Source organism: Bombus pyrosoma, linkage group LG4, assembly GCF_014825855.1.
Source record: "Bombus pyrosoma isolate SC7728 linkage group LG4, ASM1482585v1, whole genome shotgun sequence".
Classification (NCBI taxonomy): Eukaryota; Metazoa; Arthropoda; class Insecta; order Hymenoptera; family Apidae; genus Bombus; species Bombus pyrosoma.
In genome coordinates, this window is record NC_057773.1 from 4,921,572 (window position 1) to 4,945,380 (window position 23,809).

A 23,809-nucleotide genomic window follows, 5' to 3' on the forward strand; every position below is an offset into this window, starting at 1 on the left:
ATTACCGGTTTCCCAAACACCAGCCTCGACATCGAACGATCTTTTTTCAAGTCATTACATCAACCTGATCGAGATCGATAAATCTACTCCGTGATAACAATTTTTACACTTAAGGGATTGGAGATCGAGGAAAAAGCTCGTAAATTTTATATATACATTTTATCCTCGAAAGCCACGAAGCTGAAGAAAATATTTACAAAGATTCTTATTCGTGAAAATGTGCCCGATCAGAGAAAATATTCGCCAAGAATTCTTACTCTTCCAGAGACGAACGATCAGAGAGAAAATTCGCAAGAATTGTTATTATCTGAAATACGAAGAGTCAAGGGAAGGACTTTTATTTCAAGAAACTAGCGCATCGAAGGAATAATTCTTAAAAGATCTTACTCCAGAAAACTTCGCTACTCAGTCGTACGTCGCGCGATACACTTCTCTATACTGCTCTCGGAAAGTCCAAACGTAGAAAAGGAAAGTTGTATTTTTTACAGTGTTCCAGAGAAACGGGGGAGTATAGAACCACGTGTATATATATATATATATATACACTCTACTCGCGCTAAGGTCGAAATACAAAGCAAAAAGAGGCGGAGGCTGGCACAGCGAGGGGACCAGGGTTCGCAGCCTGTTTCGGTCGTTCATAAATCCTCCACCTTGGATCCAACCTGCCTCCATCCCCCTTCCCACCCTCCCCCTCCCCTTGGCCGGGTCCCCCTTGGCCCTGTTGCACGCACACGCGCACGCAGACAGGCAGAAATTTAGTCGCGCGCACACCGATCTCTCCTCCTTACGTTCTTATCCAATTTCTTATCCCTCTCCTGGCTCCTCCACCCACCCTTCCCCGTTTCACGACCGCGCCATTATGCTTCTCGTCCCTTCATTTGTTTCCCGGTTTCTCCCTGTCGGAGCACCCTTTTTCTCCGAGCCACACAGAAGAAGAGGGGGGGGGAGACACAAGGGGGAAGCAGGTCACCCACGCAGATTTAATATGGAATCGCGTAAACACGCGGTTTCCCGCAAACGAATGGCTGGGAACAAAGACTGGGATTGGTCGTTTGTGGGCTGGATGAAAGGGGAATTGTATATGGTGTAACGTTTTGCTGGCTGGATGTTTTCAATGGTGTCATCGCTCAGTGACGAGTTAATTCTATATTGGATTATACAGTTTTTGGATGTATCGAGGTGTTGCAAGAGGATGAGAGATTAGCGTGTACAGTTCCTCTTGTAACTATTAAGGCAACTATCGAGACCTTTGAAGTTTCAAAGATTTTTATCGTTGTTTCTATGATGATAAGATAATCTTGTACTAGGTTATTTCATTTCTCGATTGGAACGATTCAATACTTAATTGTTTATTGTATTTTTAATATCAGTCGTGACGTACGTATTTATAACGCTTAAAAAATTATTTCGCCAAAAGCTCAATTGACTTCGTTGTTCGAATCTCTTCGTAACCTCACACCTCCAGAATTCAACAAATTCGCAGAAGAAATCTTCCCCCTAATTATTCCCTAACCTGCGAATATTGTACCTTCCTAATATCACATTCCCTTCACCAGAATGCACGTACAGTTCTGCGCATTCCACTTTACGAGGAGGACGAGGAAGCACGGCGTCAGCACGGATCCTGTGCGTCAGGATGCGAGTTAATCGGAGAAGTGGTCGAGAGGGAGAGTGATCTAGAGTGGCCCTAAAGCGTGCGACTGATGCGCGCACTTGCATGGCATGCCGCGGGAATTGTAAATAGTGTAGGCATCGGAGGACCGTGCAGAACATGGAACGAACCACAGCGAAACGAAACAAACCTATGGAGGCGAAGGAGGAACGATATAGGAGACCAAAAGACGAAGGCGAAAGAAAAGATGAAGAAAGAGATGGACGACAAAGAAGAAGAAGAAGAAGCGGGACAGGACAGAGCCAGGCCGGCGGCGCTGGGCTGCGCGTGTATCCGCCCACGTAATCTTGATTGTCGACACACCTCCACCTCCACCACCTTCTACCACGAAATGCACCCACACACATGTACACATTCCCTGCGTGTATGATATCCTCTCTTTACACAAACGAACGAGCCTGTGGGCACCTATGCGCTGTCCGGATGCAACCTGTGCGCGATCGTACACACCAGGGGCGGATCAACCCTGGACGCGCGCGTTTTGCCTCGCTTGCTCGCTGTAAAGTATCCTCTCTAATTGAATGCGCTCGATGGCGCGTCGTGTAATTTAGTCGGGTCTTTATGATGCCCCTTTCCGCGGCGCGTACGGGGGTGGAGCCCCCAAGGGGTCGAGCTTGAGACGTTTGGGAAACGAGCCAGCTCCGAGAACCGTCTCTTTGGTTCCTTAACCGTACTATTGGCGATTCTGATGGGAAACGAGTGGAGTCGAGGCACTTGGTTTTTAGGAATTCCAATTTTTTCAAGGTAGGAAATTTTAGGTTGATGCGCGATATTGAAGAGATTGGGAGTTTGAGGTGTCTTTTGATACGTGTGAATTATGTGTTATCTTTGAACATAGGGGTCATTGTTCTTTCTTCCTTCTTTTTTTTAAGTCCTTGTGACGTTGGGTGGAACTAGTTCGATATCCTCTTTAATTTTATTATACCTACATCGTGCGTATTCTCCTACGCTATAACTTATAATATCAGAGATCTGCTTACGTCAATGGTTGAAGAAGGAGATTAAAAGAAATATAATGGTAATTGCATGTGTTACGATATGTCAATATAGAAATATCACAATCGTTATTGGTTGTGAAAAACAGTCCTATACAACATCCTCCTATCTTTCATAGTCACCTCTGCTCGTTCTCCTTCGTTAATTAGTCCCCTTATTCATCTTCAAGCTGCAGAACGTCGTCCACCAACCTTCGAATCCTTCAACCACCTTCCTCGATCCCCGTTAAAAGACCGTTTGCTCCCATACTTTGCTCTCCTCATTCTTCCATCGTTAATTGGTCTCATCGTTAATTCGCCGTCAGGTTCGCTGAAAAGCAACGACGCGTCAACTTCGATATAATGATCGGTCGTGTGTTACTATCGAATCCCTCTGCTGTGCTCGTTCGTAAAATACGACGAAGCGTGTGGAACGGCTCGTGGTAACTAGATATTACTCACCTTTCAACGTGATCGCTCGTTACTTGCTCGATTGGCCAGGTTTCAGGTATTAGTCTGACTATTCGAAGGCGTCCATTCATGCACCGCGAAACGATCAACCGCGTACGAATACGAAGATCGTGTGGCGCAAGCTAATCGCGCTAATTAGTCGCTGTTCCACGCTGATCCGTTGAATAAATCAACCGGCTTTACGAGCGGCCAGACGGTTCGGTTGACCGTTCAACGAGGGAAAAATGGCCGATCACGATGCAGGAGCGTTCGATTCGCTTGCTTTCTGGAATTTAAACGATCCAAAAGGACTGTGTATCGGATTCGATACTGCTGCCTTTAAAAAATGTTACGAAACATATTACATTTTTTTTGACGTGGTTTACACATGGTTTCTCGAGAATTGCTGGAATTTCTTGACAGCTATATTATAAGTTACTGTAGAGAAAAGAGATTGAGAACATTTATAAGGACATGGTAAATTGAATTACATTACAGACATTTACTTTTCGCACTATCGAGTTCGATACGAGCGGCTGTTAGCAGGAAGTTGAAGTCGTTCTTTTGCAATTCGATTTACGGCAGCTGCACCTTTTGATTGGTATCACTTAAATTGCTTTAATTATCATTAATATATTGTAATCTGCTCTGCATATACAATTTTCTCAGGTAAATAAAAAATAATTACTTACATCTGACATTAATGAATTTGTTTCTGAAAACGTTACTGTCATTCCGCGTTCCAACACTACCAACCTAATCTTCTCTACAATCTATTCAATATATTCTTCATCCAATTCTACTACCACTTAAAAGAATATTTGAACGCTTCCTTATTTTCGACAAAATAAAATTTCTTAAAACATGTAACGATATCACTTACATCCTTCCACCTACTCTGTGCGGTATTTCATAAACTCGTTCCACGAAACGATCCCTCCTTCGATCATCCATCGGCACTACACAACCACCAATTCAGCTCAACTCACAAGCAACAAAAGATACACGCCGATGCTTTCAGTCGTTTCACTCTCAAATCCAACATCTCTTACTTATTTCCGGCAAAACAGAGTTTCTGACAATGTATAAGAATATGTCACTTGCACCCACTCAACGCAGTACTTCAACGAGTCAAGTCACCGAAACAATTAACCTTCTCGAACCACCCACCTTCGTTATACAAACTAAGCAACAACCATCGGTGCAACCCAAAAGAAGCAGCGCAAACACACCGACAATTCCTGCCATTTCGATTCACCGTGCGGGTCGCGTTTCGCGTCTCCAAGAACTGGTCCAATGATACGCCAACGTTATCCGGCTATCATCTCGTGCCTCCTCCCTCTCCATACGACTCACGGGATAAATTCATGAGCGCGATGTCCTCGCGAGCGGCCTCGAGGAGCCGGCCATGTAAATGTAAAGAGGGGCTTCTCGCGAGAGGAGCGAGCGCGAAGCGAACGAGCCGAGCGCAGCATTTTATTAGCGCGACCACGACGGGGGTAGGTGGATCGAGAGGAGGCGAGGGAGGAAGAAGAGGAAGAAGGAGGACGATGGCGAAGAGACGAAGGCAGAGATCGAATGAGTTGGAGGCGGAGGAGAACGGGGGAATGTTGTAAGCTCGCACTCGCGTCGACCTTGCTTCGCGCGAGCACACGCCGCGCTATTACGACGCTGTTCGCGCTCGCGACGCCCGGCCACGCTGCTTCGTGGGATCCTCGAGGAAATTAACGACGACGCGTCGATCCCCCACCCCCGTAGCCCTGGTCGCTCCTCGCTGTTCCGTTCCTCCAGCACACGCGATCCTCATGCCTTCGAACTCGTTTCGAGAGATCCTTCTTCCAGTCGGTTCTTCGCTAGTGTATGTTCTGCTGTACTCATGTATCGGTGAGAGTGTGTCCCGAGGTGCTTCTGATTGATTTCGCGGTGTTATGTTAGTGAAACGTTGGTTTCGGAGGGTGGTGGGGTGGTTGAAATAGGACGAGTTGCGGGGACGAGGGGCAGAAATTGTTTAACTCTTGGACGACGGAACTTGGAGCATTCTGACTTATGTAGATATCCGTTATACTGGAGGTTACATTTTTCTCTCATTATTTACCAAATTTACGAGGAATTTTATTTGTTACATAAATTTAGTCATCGCTACAGCTTGGATCTTTACGCGTTTATGGGAAATGCGCAATAATACAGAAAAATACATAAAATATCCAAGGTACTAAAGAGTGAAACGAATCTCTGCCTAAGTTGCGTTTCTTTAGTCGCACTCGCGAAAATATAAATCGAAATATGAAAGCTTTCCTCGACACGCGTTCTATATATGTTTGAGCAATGGTTGTTTAAAAGCACAGATAGGCTACGTTTGATACGTTTTCGTAGACACTAGATATGTCTCCGAGGAGAAAGTTGAGTTACGCTGCTGAGACGTCTACACCAAATGTGCATGACATTGTGCAACGCACAATGGCTGCATTTTATTCGCGATATTGCCAGTGACCCGAGAGGTTAGGCAACTCCGTGTACGTATAAACACGGAGCGATCACGAATTCACAACGAATTCACTTCGATGAATTCACGTTGACGAAAAATTGACGATACTCGTCTGGGAATAAGAAATTCGTGAGACTCTCAGAAGAACTTAATCCGACGTTGGCGGGTATATAGAGTGCGATGGCAGTCGGGATCGAGGGCAGGGTGACGGGTTTGCCCGGGGTCTCTCTCTCGGTCTGCCAAAAGGAAGAGACGACCGGTAATTTCGCCCGGTCGGAATGAAGCGTGGCGTCCGGGCAAAAAGAGGGCCTGGTCGTTTTATGCCTTGCTCGCACCGTGTTGTACATTAGGCTGTAGGTGTGCGTACACACCGGTGGGGATAGAAAAACGAGCGGGTCCGATGGGGCCCGCGGAGGTGACGCGGAGAAAGAGAACCCAGCGAGAACCAGCCGAGAAGGTAATTGTACGAGGCAATCACGGCCACGTTACAGCGTTCTGCCTAAAAAGCGTGACAAAACGTAGCGGCTTCTTCAATTTGGAGAGAAATAGCAGAGTGAGGGGAGGAAGGGCATAACTAAAATCTTCATCGTTTCCGACCATGAGGGCGAAACTTTCGACGAGGCAAAACGTCTCGGGCAAAAAGCGATTCGATTCGAACGATCGCGTATCGAGCAACGGGGTGAATGGGATTAATGAAACGAGTGTTTTTCTCCTGGGTCGCTATTTTTTTCTTTCTCCTTCTTCCAGACGTTGTATCATCTTTTGTTGCGTTCGTTGATGGGGAATTACGTGAGCGATTTGGAAATCGATTTCTTGTATGCACAGGGGTGATTGAAAGGGTTTTTTGTTTTTAGAATTCGACATGGTTTCTGCTTGAGTGGACTTCGGCTTTTGTTTGGACGTGGGTGAAAGTCTCGTGGGACGATGAGTTTAGTGGAAGTCCGTTTATTTGGACTTATTGAGCAAATGGTTTGTTCGCTATGAATTTAATGATTGTTCTTACTACTCTGTACTTTCGCAGGATTTTTACAGGAGCTTTGAATAATTCGTCCAATAGCATATGCGGTATATATGATCATTGCAAATTCATACAATCTCATTTTTTCAAACTAGGTATAGATTACATTAATATTTCATATACACCTTTTATCTTGCCTTTAAAATGCTCTTAATTGGTCCTCTTCTCATACGACACCTTACACTTTATACAAACACTTTCACAACTGACAGTAACATACCAAATTACCAAACGGACATGTCTGATTACTATCAAAAATCTCGCCTAGCACTTATATCACTTACCACGTCGCTTCTTCAGTTCCGTCGCTACAAAGCGATCTCGATATCTAATAACCATCGATGCAACTCTGTCCAGCTGAAAAAGAAAAAGGAAGATGAAAAAGCCAACCACGAGAAGCGTGACCATGGTGAGAAACGTTGGTCCACAGCCACCCGTCGAGTTCGGCATTAGCTTCATTACCGAAAGGTCAGTCGCGACACTTTCTGACCTTCCTTTTCGAAGCTCCTTCGGAGATAACGAGCGACTCGGCAAGAGGAGGCCATCGAGAGTCATCGATGGCCCCGAGAAACTCAAGCAAGAGCGAGAAAGTTAGAGCGAAGCGGAGAGAAGCGGAGAGTCGGTTCCTCTGTGCCGGTAAACGACCTTCGGTTCTCCTCTGGTTCCAACTTCTCTGTCCGAGCGTCAATAGAGTCATTAGTCACGGCCCTCGGTGTACCCACGATATTCGTTCCTCCTCTACCTGGGGCCTGTCCCTCCTTCGACCCCTCTTTTCCTCTCCATCTTCTTTCGCCGCTGCCACGAAGAGAGAACTTGCACGCCGCACCGCTCTGCCTCGTCCCTTTTTCATCTCCACGGATCGTTACTTCCCACACGGCACGGAATGTCTCTCGACGATGTGTCCTGGCTATTCTTCGGCAACGTCTTAACGCGTTGCGCAAATATTGAGTCAATTCCGGAGATCGGATAGGGTGTGATTGTTGCCGATGAGAGGCGAGAGGAGGTGGAGAGTTTGTGATTTATCGTGGGATCACGAAATGGGATTGTGTGATCTAACGGTTAGGCTTTTTGTGTATTTGTTTGGGCCTGGAAAGTGGCTGTCGTGATTCCACGATCGAAAGTTTAGGTTCTTTAAAAAGGTAATGTCGTTCAATCGACTAGCGATGTTACACCTTAACAATTTTTTACATTTTCGAAAGTTTTTATCATTTTCATGATATTGAAGTCTATTGACGTGATTAAAGGATACAGCAGCAACACTAATCCTAATTTTGTATCATTTCGTGTGTCAGATCTTCTACTTTTGTGTTTACTGGAAACATATTAAGTTGAATTATAATTATAATATAGCGTATAGTGAAAGTATAAGGACTTAGTTCTAGTAGAAAGAACAATTCGGTATTATTTTAAACAAATAAGATAAAAATCTCGCGAATAATAATCCTCGCTAGCGAAAGTAATAATTGGTTAATGGATTGAAATGAATGACCGGTGTTAGAAATAATAAAGTACGATCCAAAGGACAAAGTACTTAATCTTCGGTTAGAAAGTAAGCGGAGACTATTAGACATGAAGGATTTTCGTCATAGTTAGCTGCACAGTGTTCCAAGCAGCGTATAATATCGAATCGCGATAAAAGTATTACCACATAAACTATGTGAATCCCAATTGTTTTACCACGCAAGATTTATCGTGTTGATATGCATAGCTGGTACGAGATATCAATCATCGAGCACAGTAAACAAGCGTTATTATATGGCAGCTGCTGACAATAACCGACAGCCCAAGGGTCTGACGTAGCTTCATAAACTCCATATCGAATCCTTCTCTGACACATGTTGAACTTCTTATAAAGGACATATTCTCTTCCACTTTATATAATGCCACAAAAGAACGAAAATATAAAATGCTCAGCCCCTTTTAAGTAATTCTCCATTATATACATATATATATATACGTATAATTATACATCTTAGTTTGATACAGACTATATTAATTTAGAGACGGGAAATATAATTAATTCCTATCGGTTAACATGATCGATATAGCATGATCGTGGAACATGCTCGATTAATACGTTCATCTAATATGAAAAAGCAAGAACGTTAAATACGACGTTACCTTGCAATTATCCTTTTAAAGAAATTAATACACATTTAAATTCTAAACGTTAATAACCATCCTTCGTCGTCGCTCTAATCACCACTACAACAAAACACTCTTAATTGGCGGGCACAAACAACCAATTTAAAATCAATCCCCGCATGCGCAAGAAGAAAACGATAACACGACGCCACGTAGAAGGAAAAGCCACGTCCTCGAGTCGCAGTCGAATCCTCGCCTACAGGGCGGAACGTTTTCCAGCGCGATCCCGCGGCCGATGAATAATTCACCGTGTACCGCGCGACGTTTTTGCGCACGAATTACTTCATTAGAGGCGAGCAGTCGCATCCTGTCGTGGCGACAGAAGCGTACGGTTGCCTGTCCTGCATGTCGATTTTAACCGAAACCTGAAAAGGAATAAGGCGACAAAGAGCCGGTAAGGTTTTCTATGCCGTGAAACCGAGCCGGGGGTGTATACCGTACACCCGTCACGTATCCATCCAGCGTAGGATCCCTGAAAAACCACCGAACGGTAGTCGAATCTCGCGTGTAAATCGGCCGCGAGGAACGCGCCACCCTCTTCCCCACGTCACGTCTCTGACGAGCGGATCATCGTTAATTAGGGGAAAAGCGTGGCCGGTGATTTAAGGGGCCGTTTGATCAGCACGCGAGAGGAAAACCTTAGGGCGCCATGGACATAAGCCAGAAGGGACCAACGGGTGCCTCCGTTCCATTGGTAATTGAGAAAGATTAGTTTTCCGACGCTTTTCGCGCCGTGACCGCGCGAAGTTTAATTAACCACGCGTGATACGCTCTTGAGAATGTTAATTAATCACGCGGGACGTGCCGCTTTCGGAAATTTGCTTGCGGATTTGTGGACGTATAGGAATTTTAATTCTTTTTTTTTTTGCGGTAAAATGATTTACGATATAGGAGGTTGCTGTTTCTTGGTTTATGGAAGAAAGTGGAATTTTCTGATTTGCAGCGGTAGGGAGTGAAATTTTTTGATTTACCCTGGGAGCAATTGGAGTTTCTTGGTTAGCGGTGAAAAGAGTTGGAATTTTGTATTTTTCGATGTAGGAATTGATACTTGTTGGTCTGCGATCTAAGGAATTGGAATCCTTCGATTTGCGAAGGTGGAATTTGAGAAGGAGGAATCGGTGTGTTTTCGGTTCAGAGATTGTTTAGCTTGCGATAAGAGGAATTGAAATTTTTTAGGTTACTAAATTTGTTTCATTGAATTATTTTATTTTCGCCCTTTTTTTATCTGTATGAAATATCGCGTAGTTTCGGATCGATTGTTATATTCACAAAAATAACAGAAGAAAGGAAAAGCAGAAAGTTTTCAACGAAGATCTTCGAGAGCGTTTGTCGTTCGTAACTGCAAGGGTTAGAAGAAACGATGGCAGGGAGAGGCGCGATAAATCCAGCGGGTGGCGCGATAAATTTCTTTCGCGAAAACACAAAAAGCGCATTAACGTCGCATCTCCGCGACAAGACAGGTAAGCTGCGTCATTCGTAGAGGAACTGCTAATGGCCCCAATGAAAAAGAAAAAAGGAACCTTCGCTGATCGCTCATTTAATCCCAAAAAACTTCTCTGAAAGTGGAATCATTGGGAGCAAGTTACTCCTCTTTTTCCTTAATCGATCGTGTTACCCGTTTACGTTCGTTATAATTTCTTTATATACCGATCGTTCCTTAAATTGGACAAGATTCGTTTACGAGTCGGTAAAATGAAGTTTCAACTTTATATCGTAACCGTTATAGGCTAAATATGCAAAGTCAAGTTATAATTTTACGTCGTATCGAGTTAGCAATACGTCTGAAACGTAATCTACAGAATAATTGGTAATCGGAAATGGTTATTAGCCACGAACAAGTGCCACACAAATTCTCAACTATTGAAAACGACTGCCTGATGCCAGTACGAATTTGTGCGAATAATCTTACCGAGACGAGAAAACAGAACATCGCCAATTACTCGCTGACGACTTCATCCTCCGTATACCGTACAATCGCCGTTTAAACTCGCTAAAAACAAATTTCTCTGGCCAATTAAAACTGACGTATTCCTTTCATTGCATTCACGATCTCTATCAACTGTACGAAATCTTCCAAATCGTATCTATCGACCGATTTAAACCGCATGAAACCCTTTATCTACATTCTGTTTCACTCAAGGCAATTTCGTGCGTTAAAGGACGCAACAGGTTCTCCTTCCTGGTGATTCGTCGCGATTTAACACGGACCACGCAGCGGACCTGTGTAATATTAATTCGATATGCTAATCGAAGAAACATTCCAGCGTAACGAGCTCTCGAAACGCGCCATCTCCCCGTGTTTCCCCCTATGGACGAATTCTCCCCCGTGACTGCGTGTATCCGCTTTAAATGAATTAGACTCACGTACTCGCGAGGCGCTACGGAGCGTTCGAATAGCCTATAAATAACGCGCTAGCGCAGAGCGGCGTTAGGCCGGATTTTCAACGAAGGAGCGGCTTCGATCGAGCCGCGGCCACGGCTTGCATATCGATGCCACAGCGACCGTGCACGCGTGTAAATATCTTGATTAACGAGGCCCTCATTTAGCCCTGTCCATGGTGTTCCACGAGGAGAGGGAGGAAAGGGGAGGCCGTTCAGCCGGCCACGAAAACATTGTGGCCAGTTCTCACGAGACGGTCGGGTCGATTAAGGGAATACTTATGGGCCGAGCTGTCGCTCGATGAGTCGTTTACCGAGAGTTGTTGACGAAGAACACGTTTCCTTCGTGCGATTCATCGTACAGCGTGAACGACTTTTTCAGATCAATGCAGCTTTCACGCGGGTTTTGCTTTCTTACGTGTAATCCGCAGAGGTTGAAGATTTGGCGGGTTATAAGGAGGATGATCAGCATAGGGTTCGGTTCTTTTTAGATTTATTTGCATTTTACATGGGTTTTGCCTTTTCCGGCGCAGTTTGCGGAGCTTGAAGATTTTATTGGTTACGAATGAAATTTGAAAACGGGGTTGAACTTTATCAGGGTATATTTTTTGTAAGCAACTTGGTCTTTGCATAGATGTCTTTTTTAGTTGTTATGGGTAGGTTTGAGATTTATTTCTTCAGTGTAGTATTAATTATTTGTTAATTTATTGTAGGTGAATCGTAGATTTTCTAGATCATAGGTAGAATTTGAAAGCGAGAACAAGGATTAGACGTTTGGAAATGAATTTGGTTTCAACGTGGATTTTGTTATTCGGTTGCTACAATTTGGAGAAGTTGAAGATTTTGTAAGATAGAATTCGGGGATGGACATAAGGATTAAGTTTTAGATATAGGCCGTTAGAAACTATACGAATGAAATAAGAAATTTATTTTAATCGACTTCAAATTTAATGGTAATAATAATAATTTAATAATAATATTATTATTATTATTATCAAACTCTTAATTCAATATTACGTATGTATTATAAGTGTAATATTCTCAAAAGTGTAACATCACAGATTACTTCATAATTTGTCCGTAACTAAACAAGAAAGCTTTTGTCAGGAAGCTCGAAAAGAAGATGAACTCGAGCAGTCGCGAGGAACGCTAAATATAAAGCCTCGCGAATGAACTACGACCCCGTGAAAACGTCGTTTAAAAGACTATATCCGTATGAACGAGGAGAATAACCCCGTGCCACGATGTTTCACGACTTTTCGCGGTAAGAAATTCTCGTGGCGCTTTTCGACGCTCGTTGCGCGAGGCATCCATGGCATCGTGCCAACCTTGGTGAGATGAATTGCGGACAGCGTCCACGAAATTACCAGAAAATCGCTGAAATTGACGGTGTGCGTTCCGATTAGCGCCACGATCCTAATATCTCCGATATCAACATTCGCATTTCACTAATTATAGAGAAAAAAGATATTAATCTTAACAAATTTAACAAGAAAGAAATATTTCTTCATAAAAATTCGCGTCGTAGATCGGTGAAGAATTCTTTCGTAAGTCGAATTAATCGACTTCACTGTTTTGTTTCGATTTTGTAATACAAACACGTGATTTATACTCCGAAGAAAGAAATGATTTATTTGCAGAAATTTCAATACGAATGTAAGAAAATACCGTTTTTGAAATCTACTCGCTCTTCTCTGTTTCTCAATTTATGGAATTAATTAGAATTACTTATACAATGAAAATGGAAAGGTAGAATATACGTATACATATCGTATTCCTTCTGTGACAAAAGCCAACATTAATATTGCCGAAAAAACCTGCACATTTCTAGCAGTTGTAAAACGAAAAAACCTAGTTACCAAAAAGCAAACCAAAGAACCTAGTAGTTCGAATGTTAAAACCAACAAAGTTAAATATTCTCTTCAACTTGTGAACTGTTTTAAACATTGTCTGATCATATCAAGCCGATACTACTAACCATCCAATAAACTGCCTAATAACTCAAATTACTATATGCAATAGACACTCTGTATGCAGGAAAGCTAATTACAATCAATTATATGTCGAGGAAGAACGTTTTACCAATATAATCATTTTCTCACGAATTAATAACATCGCAGATGAACTCCAACACACTTCACCCACGCACGACACCTGTCGACTCTCATTATACTCAACTGCTTAGAGCGTATACCGCCTCTTCGATCGCTACGAACGTCAGTCGATCTATTTCCTTCTTTCTCGACCAGCTTAAATCAAGAATAGATCTCGGTAGTGCAGGTCGAAAAAAAATTTCCTCGCCATTTTCCCCGCCGGATAGTCGGCTCGTTTTCTTTTCGTAGCTGCGTTTGAAGCGCGTGCCTCGTCGTCCATATGGTTTCCTTTGCCTCTCGATCATCCCGTGGCTCACCGAGCCGAGGGAATAAATATCATAACCTGAAACCCCGTGGAAACGTTAGGCTCCCAACTTAATCCGAGGCAAAGCCGCGAAACTCGTCCCTCGTCGGTGTTGGTGTTTAGTCGCCTCGGGACGTCCGACACTTTGTCAACGCGGGATTTCGCGTCGTTCCAGTGATTAGCGAAGCTTCGTCGTATCTTCGTGGAAACTTCTTGTCTGCTTGTCTCTTTCGCGACAGAGCGGTAGCTGCGTGAAAAGTTTGTTTAGTCTTGGTGTTGTTAATAGTGGAAGATTTAGAGAAGATTGATTCCGAAAAGGGAGATGAAAGAGATATTTTGGGAGTTTAATTTTGATTGAGAAATTAGCTTTGGATGTTAGAAGAATTTTAGAATCACTGGATCGTACGCCTATCCAGCGGTATTTTATTATTCGTTCGCATTTAACGTTGCTTGTGTACTACCTTAACAAAGAGTGCTCTACGTCGAAAATAGTAGTGTTTTTAAATTTGATAGCTTCGTGATTAATTTGTGAATGATTACGTGCTCCTTTAGCAGTTAAAATTGACGTAATAAAATCGTTTGTATTCGACTTCCAAATTATTTTGAACGATGTTCTGCAATTTGTGGAATCTGATATTTTTGTGAGCTTGAAACTCTGCTAAGAGTTTTGCAAGTATAGGAAGTATATAGAAAATTTTATACTTTGGAGATAAATGGTACTGACCATCTCTAAATCCGAGGACTTCTTTCTAGCGAATATTCAGATTTCTTGAAAATAAATAATAATTTTCCAAGACATACAAAGCGCTCTTTAAAGTAATAAAAGACTATTGAAACGCTGGAACTGATGAATCAGCAGAAGAGAGCGGGAAACCAAAAAATTCCAAGAACTTTCATTCGAATCCTGTTTCCTTTTCGACCAGCTCTCCGTTTTACGAAACGGTAGGGAAACCCGGCAGATGTTCCTGAACAGCGCTTCGCTCGCCTCATTACCACGAGTCGCGTTAATGAGCTTGTGACCCTTAATACTTCACCCGGCTTCCCTTCTTTTTCTGCTGGTCGAACATAAACCGACTAAGACGTAACGAAGGTCGCGATAAATACCGGATTATCTGCGAAAATAAGTCAGAACGTGCGTTGAACTCGCTAATAATTACTTTTTTATCAATTAAAATCAATAATAATATACTGCTTTTTATGCTGCCCCCGTCATATAAAGACGCGAAGATTGCGAACTTTAAATATGTAATTAGACAAAATTATTATAATTACGATTCAAGTAGAGGAGAAATTGGCTAAGAAAATATATTCTATTTACATTTTGTTTTGCACTTTTTGTACATACGATAAATCATTAAATAACTTGGCTTATTCGATTGGAATTATTCTTGGAACTTGCTGTGAACCACAATTGAAGGAACACTTTCATTTAGTTTTTCATCTCTCTTTTATCTTCTATCCTTTGTTCTCCATTACATTTGGAGAAAGTTGAAATGTTATTTTAAATACCATAAATTTAAAGTATTCCTAAATATAAATAATTTTCTAAAAAGTAGCAAATCTGACTTTCTATTTTTATTTGTAAAGTACAAAATTGAAATTGAATTAAAGTACAACATTTGAAAAGGAAAATTTCGTGTACTTTTGCCAGTAACGTGAAAACATTACTTTTTACACGTCTCAAAGAGTTAATATAATTTCCATGTCGATATCCTCGATAAAATTAGTATCAGCGAATTAGTTTTAGCGGAAAATTTCTCATAGCAATGGAGAAGAAAGAACCAGGGAAAGGAATCGTCGAAGGCCGAAGGAATTTCAAGAAGAAGCCAGCCTTGCTGGCAGACGGGCCGTAGATAAAGATAGATGCGTCGGTTTCCGGCGTGACGAGTTAACGACTCGAGTTTTATCTGTCGGTCCTCCCTCCGTGTCCCTTGTTCCTCGCCGACTTTCAGGCCTGGAAAGCGTGGAAAGGGAGAGGAACGGCGAGAAGAACTCCGAAAGGGAAATTAATAATAGCTTAATTGGAGAACGGTGCGGTATAACGGAAGGGATAAATGGTGAACACGACGTAAAAATTTTACCCCTTCGTACCGAGTCAAAATGGAACCCAGAATCCATAAACACGAATTTCACAAATACCCTAATCTCGGCGTTTAATCCTTCGAGTTGTAAATAGCCTCTACGTGAACTTCTTTTTAAAACTGACGTGGTATTTGTTATGTAAATGAAGGAGATGAATTTGTTATGAACACCAATGAAGGGTTAAAAGATTAAACCCTCGCGTGGGAAACATATTTTCTTCTTTTTTCTTCTTTTTTTAAGAATCCAAAATGGAGATTTATACTTCACTTATGCGAAAGTGTCTATGTATACATGTAGGTAAATGAAAACGTATATTTGTTAACACTTATTTAAATAATTTCTCCGAGTGTAATAAAAGGATATATAAAAACACACGTATATATTTTGTTTAATTTCTTAAATTTTACGAAAGTTTATAGCTTGCAATTTCTTCATCAAATTTAAAGTCGAATAGCAAATTCTTGAGACTAGTTTCCATTAATATCCGAGGGAACTTCCATTGGCAAACTACGTGATTTACATTTTCATTTACAAAATCGCATTTGGAATTATTTATAGCAGCTTTGGCTAATTTATCGTGACAATAAATTATCGGACCTCTTTTAATCTCTCAGAACAAACAAAAGAATCTCCGACCAACCGCTACAAAAAAAGATCATTGCCAAATAAAAGTGTGGAAAATGGAAATAAAAAAGGCAAATCTCTAAGAAAGAAACGACACGTGAAAGAGTTTAGAAGGGAGAAGTTAGAACGAAAGTGAACAATGCAAAGATTCGATGGTGAAAAGAGAAGAGGAAGAGGCAGAAAAGGAAGAGGAAGGAAGAGAAAAGGAAGAGAACTGGAAGGCAAAAGCGTATATACCACGAGTCATCTGGCACTCAGCAGGATTCGAAATAGAATCGGTCTCGTTCCCTCCTCTCTCAGCCTGTTATTCTCCTTCTCTGTTGGCGAGGGAACGAGCGACTAGAAAGCTACGGGCAAAAAGACGTCGAGCCGACGGAGTCGACGATGTTTTCATTGTAATTATGTCTCCTGTCCCTCTGGCCGTTCTCGTGGCCGAGCTTTTTACAGCCACGCTACTAAGCAGCCTGTCAAAGCGTCCTAATTTTTGTCCCTGATTCCGTCATCTCCACGACCCCGTTCTAATTCATCGTCCAGATCTTCGCTGAATTTGCTCCGTTTCTTGGGACGATGAAAGCACCTTGTTGTTTTAGGCCGTTCATTCATGCTCCTAAGAAAATTTATGAAACGTTTCTCTGAGCCGTTATTTTAGATTTCTATGAATCTGTGGCAGTCTGTCGCGCTTTAATTTAACAAATAGGGCAGATACGTTAATGTATCCTATGCTTTATCAGTGTTTGAAGGAGACATCAGAAGTTTGCAGGAATCTTGTTAATGTTTTCAACGAATTTAGAATTTCTGTCGTGAACTGTGTTTTAAAGGACATCTGTACTACATGTAGGTATTAAGTCGTCCGAAAACTTTCTTTCGTTTTATAAGGAAATAATGGATGCACAACAACACGAATTACGTATGATCCATTTCGTTCTATTAAAATAAAGATCAAAATAAAGCTTGGACAGATTAGGTTTCATGTTTGTATAAAAATGGGTTGTTGTAAAAGATGTGTCTGTGAAAGAAAGACACTTTTCGGACAACCTAATATTTACGATTGGTTTTTTATCTTATAGAATAGAATTTCGAGAAATAAGTGGAAAATTATCGACATTTTCTCGAACAAAGCTGTCACCAAATTTGTCACGCTCCCGTTCCCAGTTTTGGGGAGAAAATAATTACATAAATGCAACTCTGAGGTATAGAAGAGACATCTTTTCGCTGTTGCGGGGATTAAGCTTTTAAAATTCAAACGTTATGAATGTTAATAGTTGGAATAATTGTTAAATCAGTCGATAAAATAGATGGAAAAATAGTCAGACACGTTTATAAAAGATATATAGATCAAAAAGTATCGGAATCCTGAGGGCACCGATCTTGAGATTGGGACACCGTTAGCGCAGAAACGAGATGGTGGAGCAGCGGTTTTCTTCATTTTTCGGGAACGATATGTTGCTTATTGTGTGACAAACTTGTTAACACGGGGCGGCCGCGTAAAGCAGGTAACGAGTAGTCAGTAATCGGGATCCGTGGACTTTAAGTAAAGTCAAACAGTCAAGCCGGTTGTCTTTGCTCAGCAAACTCGCGCCAGTGCGGAGCCAATATTTAGACAGGGACCGGCTCAAACATCGTAATACGCGTTAAAACGTTATGACACGCGCCAATTGCTGTCTCTATTTCCCGTGGTTCCATCTTCGCGCCTGCTGCTTTTCACGCGACGCCATTTTCTCATTCCTCGTAACACAGCGGAGAATGAAAATCCAATTAACGAGAGGTGAAACAATTTTGGTATAGTAATTCACTTTAGTTTTGATTAATTTAATTCATAGAAGAGGCATTGAATTAATGAATCATCGAGAACATTTTGTTTTTGCAAGGAAGCTTATAGATCTGTGGTGTATTTTTCAGTCAAATAGTCGAATTATGAAATTTTTCGTTATTTTGTAAATATAAAGAGGAAGTTCTTTAAGAACCAGTATAATTTTCAATTTCAACGCAACAGCTACTAAAAATTAGGATCGAAACTTCCAACGTTATACATGTTCAGTTTATCATTTTGTTTCGAGTTCTCTTTCCAGAAATCTCCTCGATTTTCGCATAAAGATCTATTTTAATTCTGATTAATTTAATTCGTAGAATAGTTTTGAAATTAATAGGTGACGATTTTAATATAAACGTGGTACTATAGAAAGACGTTTTAAAAAATACCTAAGACGAAGTTTGTAACGAATGGAAACAAGAAACTAGCTGAACTACAGAATTTAGTTCCCTAATTTTCTCTCATGATATAATGAACACGCCATAAAGTTGTTCCTGTTGACACGGGCAGTAGGAACGCGTCTAGTTTCCGAGGCATACGTTGCCGGGATAAAAATTTATGGTCCAAAGAAGGGTGAACGTAAATATCAAGAATTTCTACTGTGGAACACGTACCGGAATGCAGGAAACAGTCAAACAAACTAATTTAAAAGCAGATGGTGAAATACCGATCTGTGATTTTAACGAACTACTCTGACTTCTACGATCCTTTAAATGTCTTCACTTCTGTCTCCACGATAGCTGCCTTTACCATATGGAAATAAATGTAGTCATTTCTGTCAACTGTTGGCCAAGTATTTGTTAGAAAGTCTGCAGACAAAATAAACCTGGAATTTGTAGTTTTCGCTACCACAAAGTTTCTTTTATGGGAAGTTCAATGATATTTTCGTCAATACTTTGATATCAGTTTTGTATAATATTTAAATTATATATCGGATTCTAATGCTAAGAACAACAGTGAAATATTATGCACAAAACTAACCGAATCACGCAACAGATTCCAAGAACTCAAGAAAATATTCAATTCCGAACAGAGCAGAGGAAACCTCGTGAAATTTATCAACTCGACAGACATATGGAACGAAGTTTAGACGCAAGCAAAACCGTCGCTAATGGCCGTGTTGTCAATGCGACGAATGAAAAATGAAAAAAGAAAGAAAGAATAATAAAATATTAGCCTCCAGGATACTACAGGTTATAATTTGTTTAATAATTTGCCAGAACAATTTTAATAACTTACAAATGGCTTTCCTCGTCCCAACGAAAATTCTCTATGGAATTCCAAGGAAATTCCTCGGGTGCACGACCTTGGCAGTAAGTTACACGAAGGCTCTCGCCTCGATGGACGCGCGAGGTCCTCTCGCTGCGTTTCCAATAAAGATCTCAGGCCACCTGACGTTCTTTGCGATTCCACGAAGAATTCTCGGATCCTCGAGAGGAGAGAGGTGCTCGTAAAGAGGCACTAACGACTAAACGGCTGAGAGAACATCTTTGAAGGTACGAGACACGCGCCATTTCCTGATGATTCGAGCGTGGCGAATGGCCGTCAGTCAAAACGCGAGCCGCTCTATTCCGCGAGGATCAGACGATTCTCTGCACCCTTTGTTGTCTTTCGTATCTCGACTAGAATAAGTAACATAAAGGGGCGTTTTCGTTTTTGGATCACAGTCGTGTAAAGCCATCCGAGGTGTTCTTGCTCCTTTTGCGAATGGATATTATTCGACGCGTCACATTTCCTTGGAAATGGTCGTCTTGAGAAGTTTTAGGGGATGAAGAATTATTTAGGTTCAGTTGTAAATAGAGAATTGCTTTGCACGATTCTTCTTTTGATGAATGGGTTTTAAACGTCGTTTGGCTTCTCATTCAAGACGAAGATTAAAGATTCTAGTTGCCTTCTATCTTTTACAAAGCAAACATACCACTTTTCTGTTAGAATTTCGTAAATATATTTGTCAATGCTTCGGAAACATTTACAAATCTTTTTCGTAAATACAAAAAAGAACAGATTGATTTTCTCGAGAACCTGTAATAGGAGAAGTCCTTTAAGATAATCAAATTGAACAACATTGCTAAGTAATTAGATAAACTGTTAAATAAACAAATTAGTCACTAACAATCATGGATACATTATAATCGTCAATTCATCAGCGGAAAAAAGATGAAAATAAAATGTTGAAAAATTTGCAAACAGACCGGCGACAATTTTCAAAGACAAACAGCACCGATGACACGAGACACGCGTCATTTCCCGATATTCCGTGCGTGACGAACGGTCCATAGTTCAGGGTCGAAAGCAGAGCGCGTGGCACAGCGTGCTCGCGATTCTTGGATGGCTTTTTCTTGTTGCCGGGTACCTCGAGACACACCTTTGTCTTCTGGTAAGGCACCCGAGCAAAAAGGAAAAATCGTCGAATCGCTTTCGGGAACACGACGAGAAACAAGCTCGACCTTGCTAGAAGACACCTGTTCTCTTCAGCGTCGACGTCGGCAAAAATAGAATGTTTGACGAAGAGACACGCGCCATTTGTGGCGGCTTCGAGCGTGGCGTAATTTCATTCGTTAAACGACCGTTTCCTCTCTTTGCATTGTCCTTTCGGGATGATTAATCTGCTGGCTGAATTACGTCTCTGTTTCGAGAAGGCTTCTTTGTTTCTTTAAGCGAGGACCTCTCCGAGGTTTGACAGACGTCGCGGTGATTTCCTAGATTTAAGGGCGTTTCCGAGAAAGTTTATAGCTGTTCTCTGGAACGATTAGGATTTGCGATGCCCTCTTTTTCACTTCTAAAGCTTTAGACTTTGGTTTCCGTGGAAGAATTAAGGTTTTGGAATATCTAACGAGTCATTGAATAAATAACTCTGCTTCTTAACTATCTTCATATTTTGTTCAAGCGTTTGATTAATATTTCATCGTTTGGAGATCAAATGTTAATTAGTCTCGATGATGTTGGTCAGTTTGATTCCGCCGTGGGTCAAACCTCTCTAACTTTATTTCTACCGATTACGTGATTATGCTACTTAAACACATTGCGAGATTCCATTCGTTTTATTGCTAAACTCGCTGCTAGTACGTATTGGCATTTATAAATACTGGCAACTTGTAAAATTTCATATTAATATCTTATCAGTTCGATCATGCAAAAAGGTCCTGAAAGTAAATATTTGAAAAACCATTGAACCACACAGTTTCGATTATATCAGCAATCTGCATTTTATAATCTACAGGAAAGTATAAACCTTTTAAGGTTGAAACACAAATTGACAGAAGGATTAATTGTTTCAGATTGTCCAGCAGCACGACGGCGATCGGCAGTGCAGCCACCGGTGGCGGTGGCGGAGCAAGCAGCGGTGCTAGTGGCGGCGGTGGCGGTGGCAGTGGGGGCGGAGGTGGCGGGGCAGCCGGCAACGGGACTTCCGGCGGTGATTTCCTCCGCAGAAGTCACCCCCTCTCGGAGCATACGGCCCTGCATCCCGCCTACCGGCTCAACTACATGGACCACCTTTACCACCAGCTCCAGGCCTCCACGCACAGTCCCAACGCCTCGTTACACGGTAATTACCTTGGCTTGTACTTGTTCCGAGATAATTAGAACGATAGCGACCGGGGACGTCGCCTAATTTCGATCACATCCCCATTCAGTGTTTGAAATTTATTCGCCATCGAGCATCCTACCTACTGACAATGAACGTTATTCCTATTGTCGAGATAATAGATGGGACATTGTTTAAGTTTCTGGAGAAATTTGAGGTTGAATGATTAAGATAAATACGGTAGGATACTGATCAAGAGAATTATAAGATCGATATTGCGAAGAGCTTCCTGGGAAAAATCAAACGAACGAAAACGGTGATGAAGATTAATTTTAAAAACGGTCATTTAGAAAAATGCGTAGACGCAGCGAGTGGGTATAAATTAATTTTTTGACCAATGTATACAGTAAAATGAACCTGTGTTTGTAGAATATAAGAATGACTAGAATAGAATAGAAGAGTGATGTAAATTAGAACAAAAGTCTGATTAAAATCGCTATGAAGACTGTATCTATTTTTATTGAGTTTAATAGATATGAAAAACCAACGACTCGAGCCTGTATTTTTATCCTGAACGACAGGCGACGTTCATTTTGCATGGTAAATCCTTCAAGTTAACGTTCGGATATCCTATCGATCTTATTTCAATCTCCCCCTTTCGCTGTTGTTTCTTTTTTCTCGATAAACGTAATTAAGGAAGTAGAGTGTATCATCCCTGGTATTAAACGCAGGGAAGTTGTAAAGAGCCCGCATTTCCGCCGGAAGAATGTCTTTGAGGATTGAGGCCTTTGATTTCGTTAGACGTGCCACGCGATACGGGATAGTATTATTTCCTATTTAAAAATAGTCGAATAAAATCTTGTTCTTTTTCTACCGTCTAATCGCCTTTTTTTCTTTATAATTTTTCAAGGACTGGGTGGTTTGGGGCCCGAGTACCTTTTGCACGCCGCAGGACCAGCGAGCACCCTCGCTTCTTCAGAATTCCCTTTCTCCATCGACGGTAAGTTGTGAATCTTATGTTAATAAAATATCGCGAACATAATAGTAGGTCAAAGCTGCGTTTAAAAGTTATTAAAGATCGGAACACGGTATCTGATTAGCGAGATTAATCCAACGCGACAAAATCGATAAGATCATTGATACCCGACACCGTTTTTTAGTCTCCGAGGATCGAAAATTTCTCTCGACGTGTCAAGCTTAAATGTTCGATCGCTTCTGTATAAGATTTTGTAAATTTACCAATCTGGTATAATTTGGTTTCAAAATGATCCTTTACCGTCGATGCTACCAGATGTTGATGACAATCGCTAGAAAAGAAGATATTGCAATAGAATTCCTAATACCTAAGGAATTCTAAATTCTAATAATTTTAAAAAGGAACCAAGAATTATATGGGTTGACTTTGAACCAGCTTTAAATTAGCTTTGAATTACGTTAGATTTAAATTTGGTATAGGTTTGACATTGACTAGAATAAAAAAGATACTATAATTAAGAATCTTATAATAGTTAAATGAAATTCGGAATTAGTTAACAAACTAATGATAATTACCAGGAATAAAAAATCGTGGAAGAATTCGTAATGTAGCACAAACGCAAGTTAGTCGAAAGAGTGAAGAACCAAGGCCGATTTGAACGGATTAAAAATCTCGAAGCATGTCGATTCGACGAACGAAACGAGAAACTTTTTCGTCGACTGGTTCGAGGACGACAAGTGAATCTAATGAAAGATCCTGATGCACGGTACGCGGCGGCTAGCCGTAGGTGTAGCAGCACTAGCAGCAGGTAGGAGATCGACCGGTTAAGAGGCCGAGAGGCTAAAAGACGACTGAAAGGGTAAACGGGGCCTCGTTAGTCGCCACCGCCGCATAATTGAATCGACTCGGAGCGACACGACCTCATTAACACCTTAGCGCCTACCCTACAGGTTGTCTCACGTTTCTTCTTCCTCCGCTTCGTTCTTCCCCTGTTTCTCTTCTCCCTTTTCGTCCTCTGCCGAATTCTTCTTTTACCGAATTCGCCACGCCGTTACGTTCGTGACGAAATTCTTAATTCGATTTATTTGAATATCGAGAAACCGGGACACGAAGCGTAAAGATGTTTATAGTATATTGCTTAGTATTTTAGTTTAATTTAAACCTAGGAAATATTAATAAACACATAGATATTATACTGCTGGTGCTTTTTCACGAAATTAATATGAATTATTATTGGAATAGAAATATATTTGTTTCGTGTTACTAAGTTT

At 41.4% G+C, this 23,809-nt stretch overlaps 1 protein-coding gene and 1 long non-coding RNA gene across 4 annotated transcripts in view; one reads left to right on the forward strand and one right to left on the reverse strand.

Annotated features, from left to right (window-relative positions):
- Positions 1-4,489, reverse strand: part of LOC122567179 — a 42,664-nt gene extending 38,175 nt beyond the window's left edge. Inside the window, exons 1-3 of the long non-coding RNA XR_006316720.1 lie at positions 3,980-4,489; positions 3,109-3,382; positions 2,791-2,977 (exon numbers count right to left, since the gene is read on the reverse strand). This is a non-coding gene — a long non-coding RNA (uncharacterized LOC122567179). The remainder of the gene's footprint in view (positions 1-2,790; positions 2,978-3,108; positions 3,383-3,979) is intronic.
- The window catches only part of LOC122567176 (transcriptional activator cubitus interruptus), a 143,937-nt gene that overhangs the window by 98,822 nt on the left and 21,306 nt on the right, over positions 1-23,809 (forward strand). For all 3 annotated transcript variants that reach the window (XM_043725471.1, XM_043725472.1, XM_043725473.1), the window contains exons 2-3: positions 21,315-21,583; positions 22,473-22,562. In XM_043725471.1, coding sequence (XP_043581406.1) covers positions 21,315-21,583; positions 22,473-22,562 — 359 coding nt within the window. The remainder of the gene's footprint in view (positions 1-21,314; positions 21,584-22,472; positions 22,563-23,809) is intronic.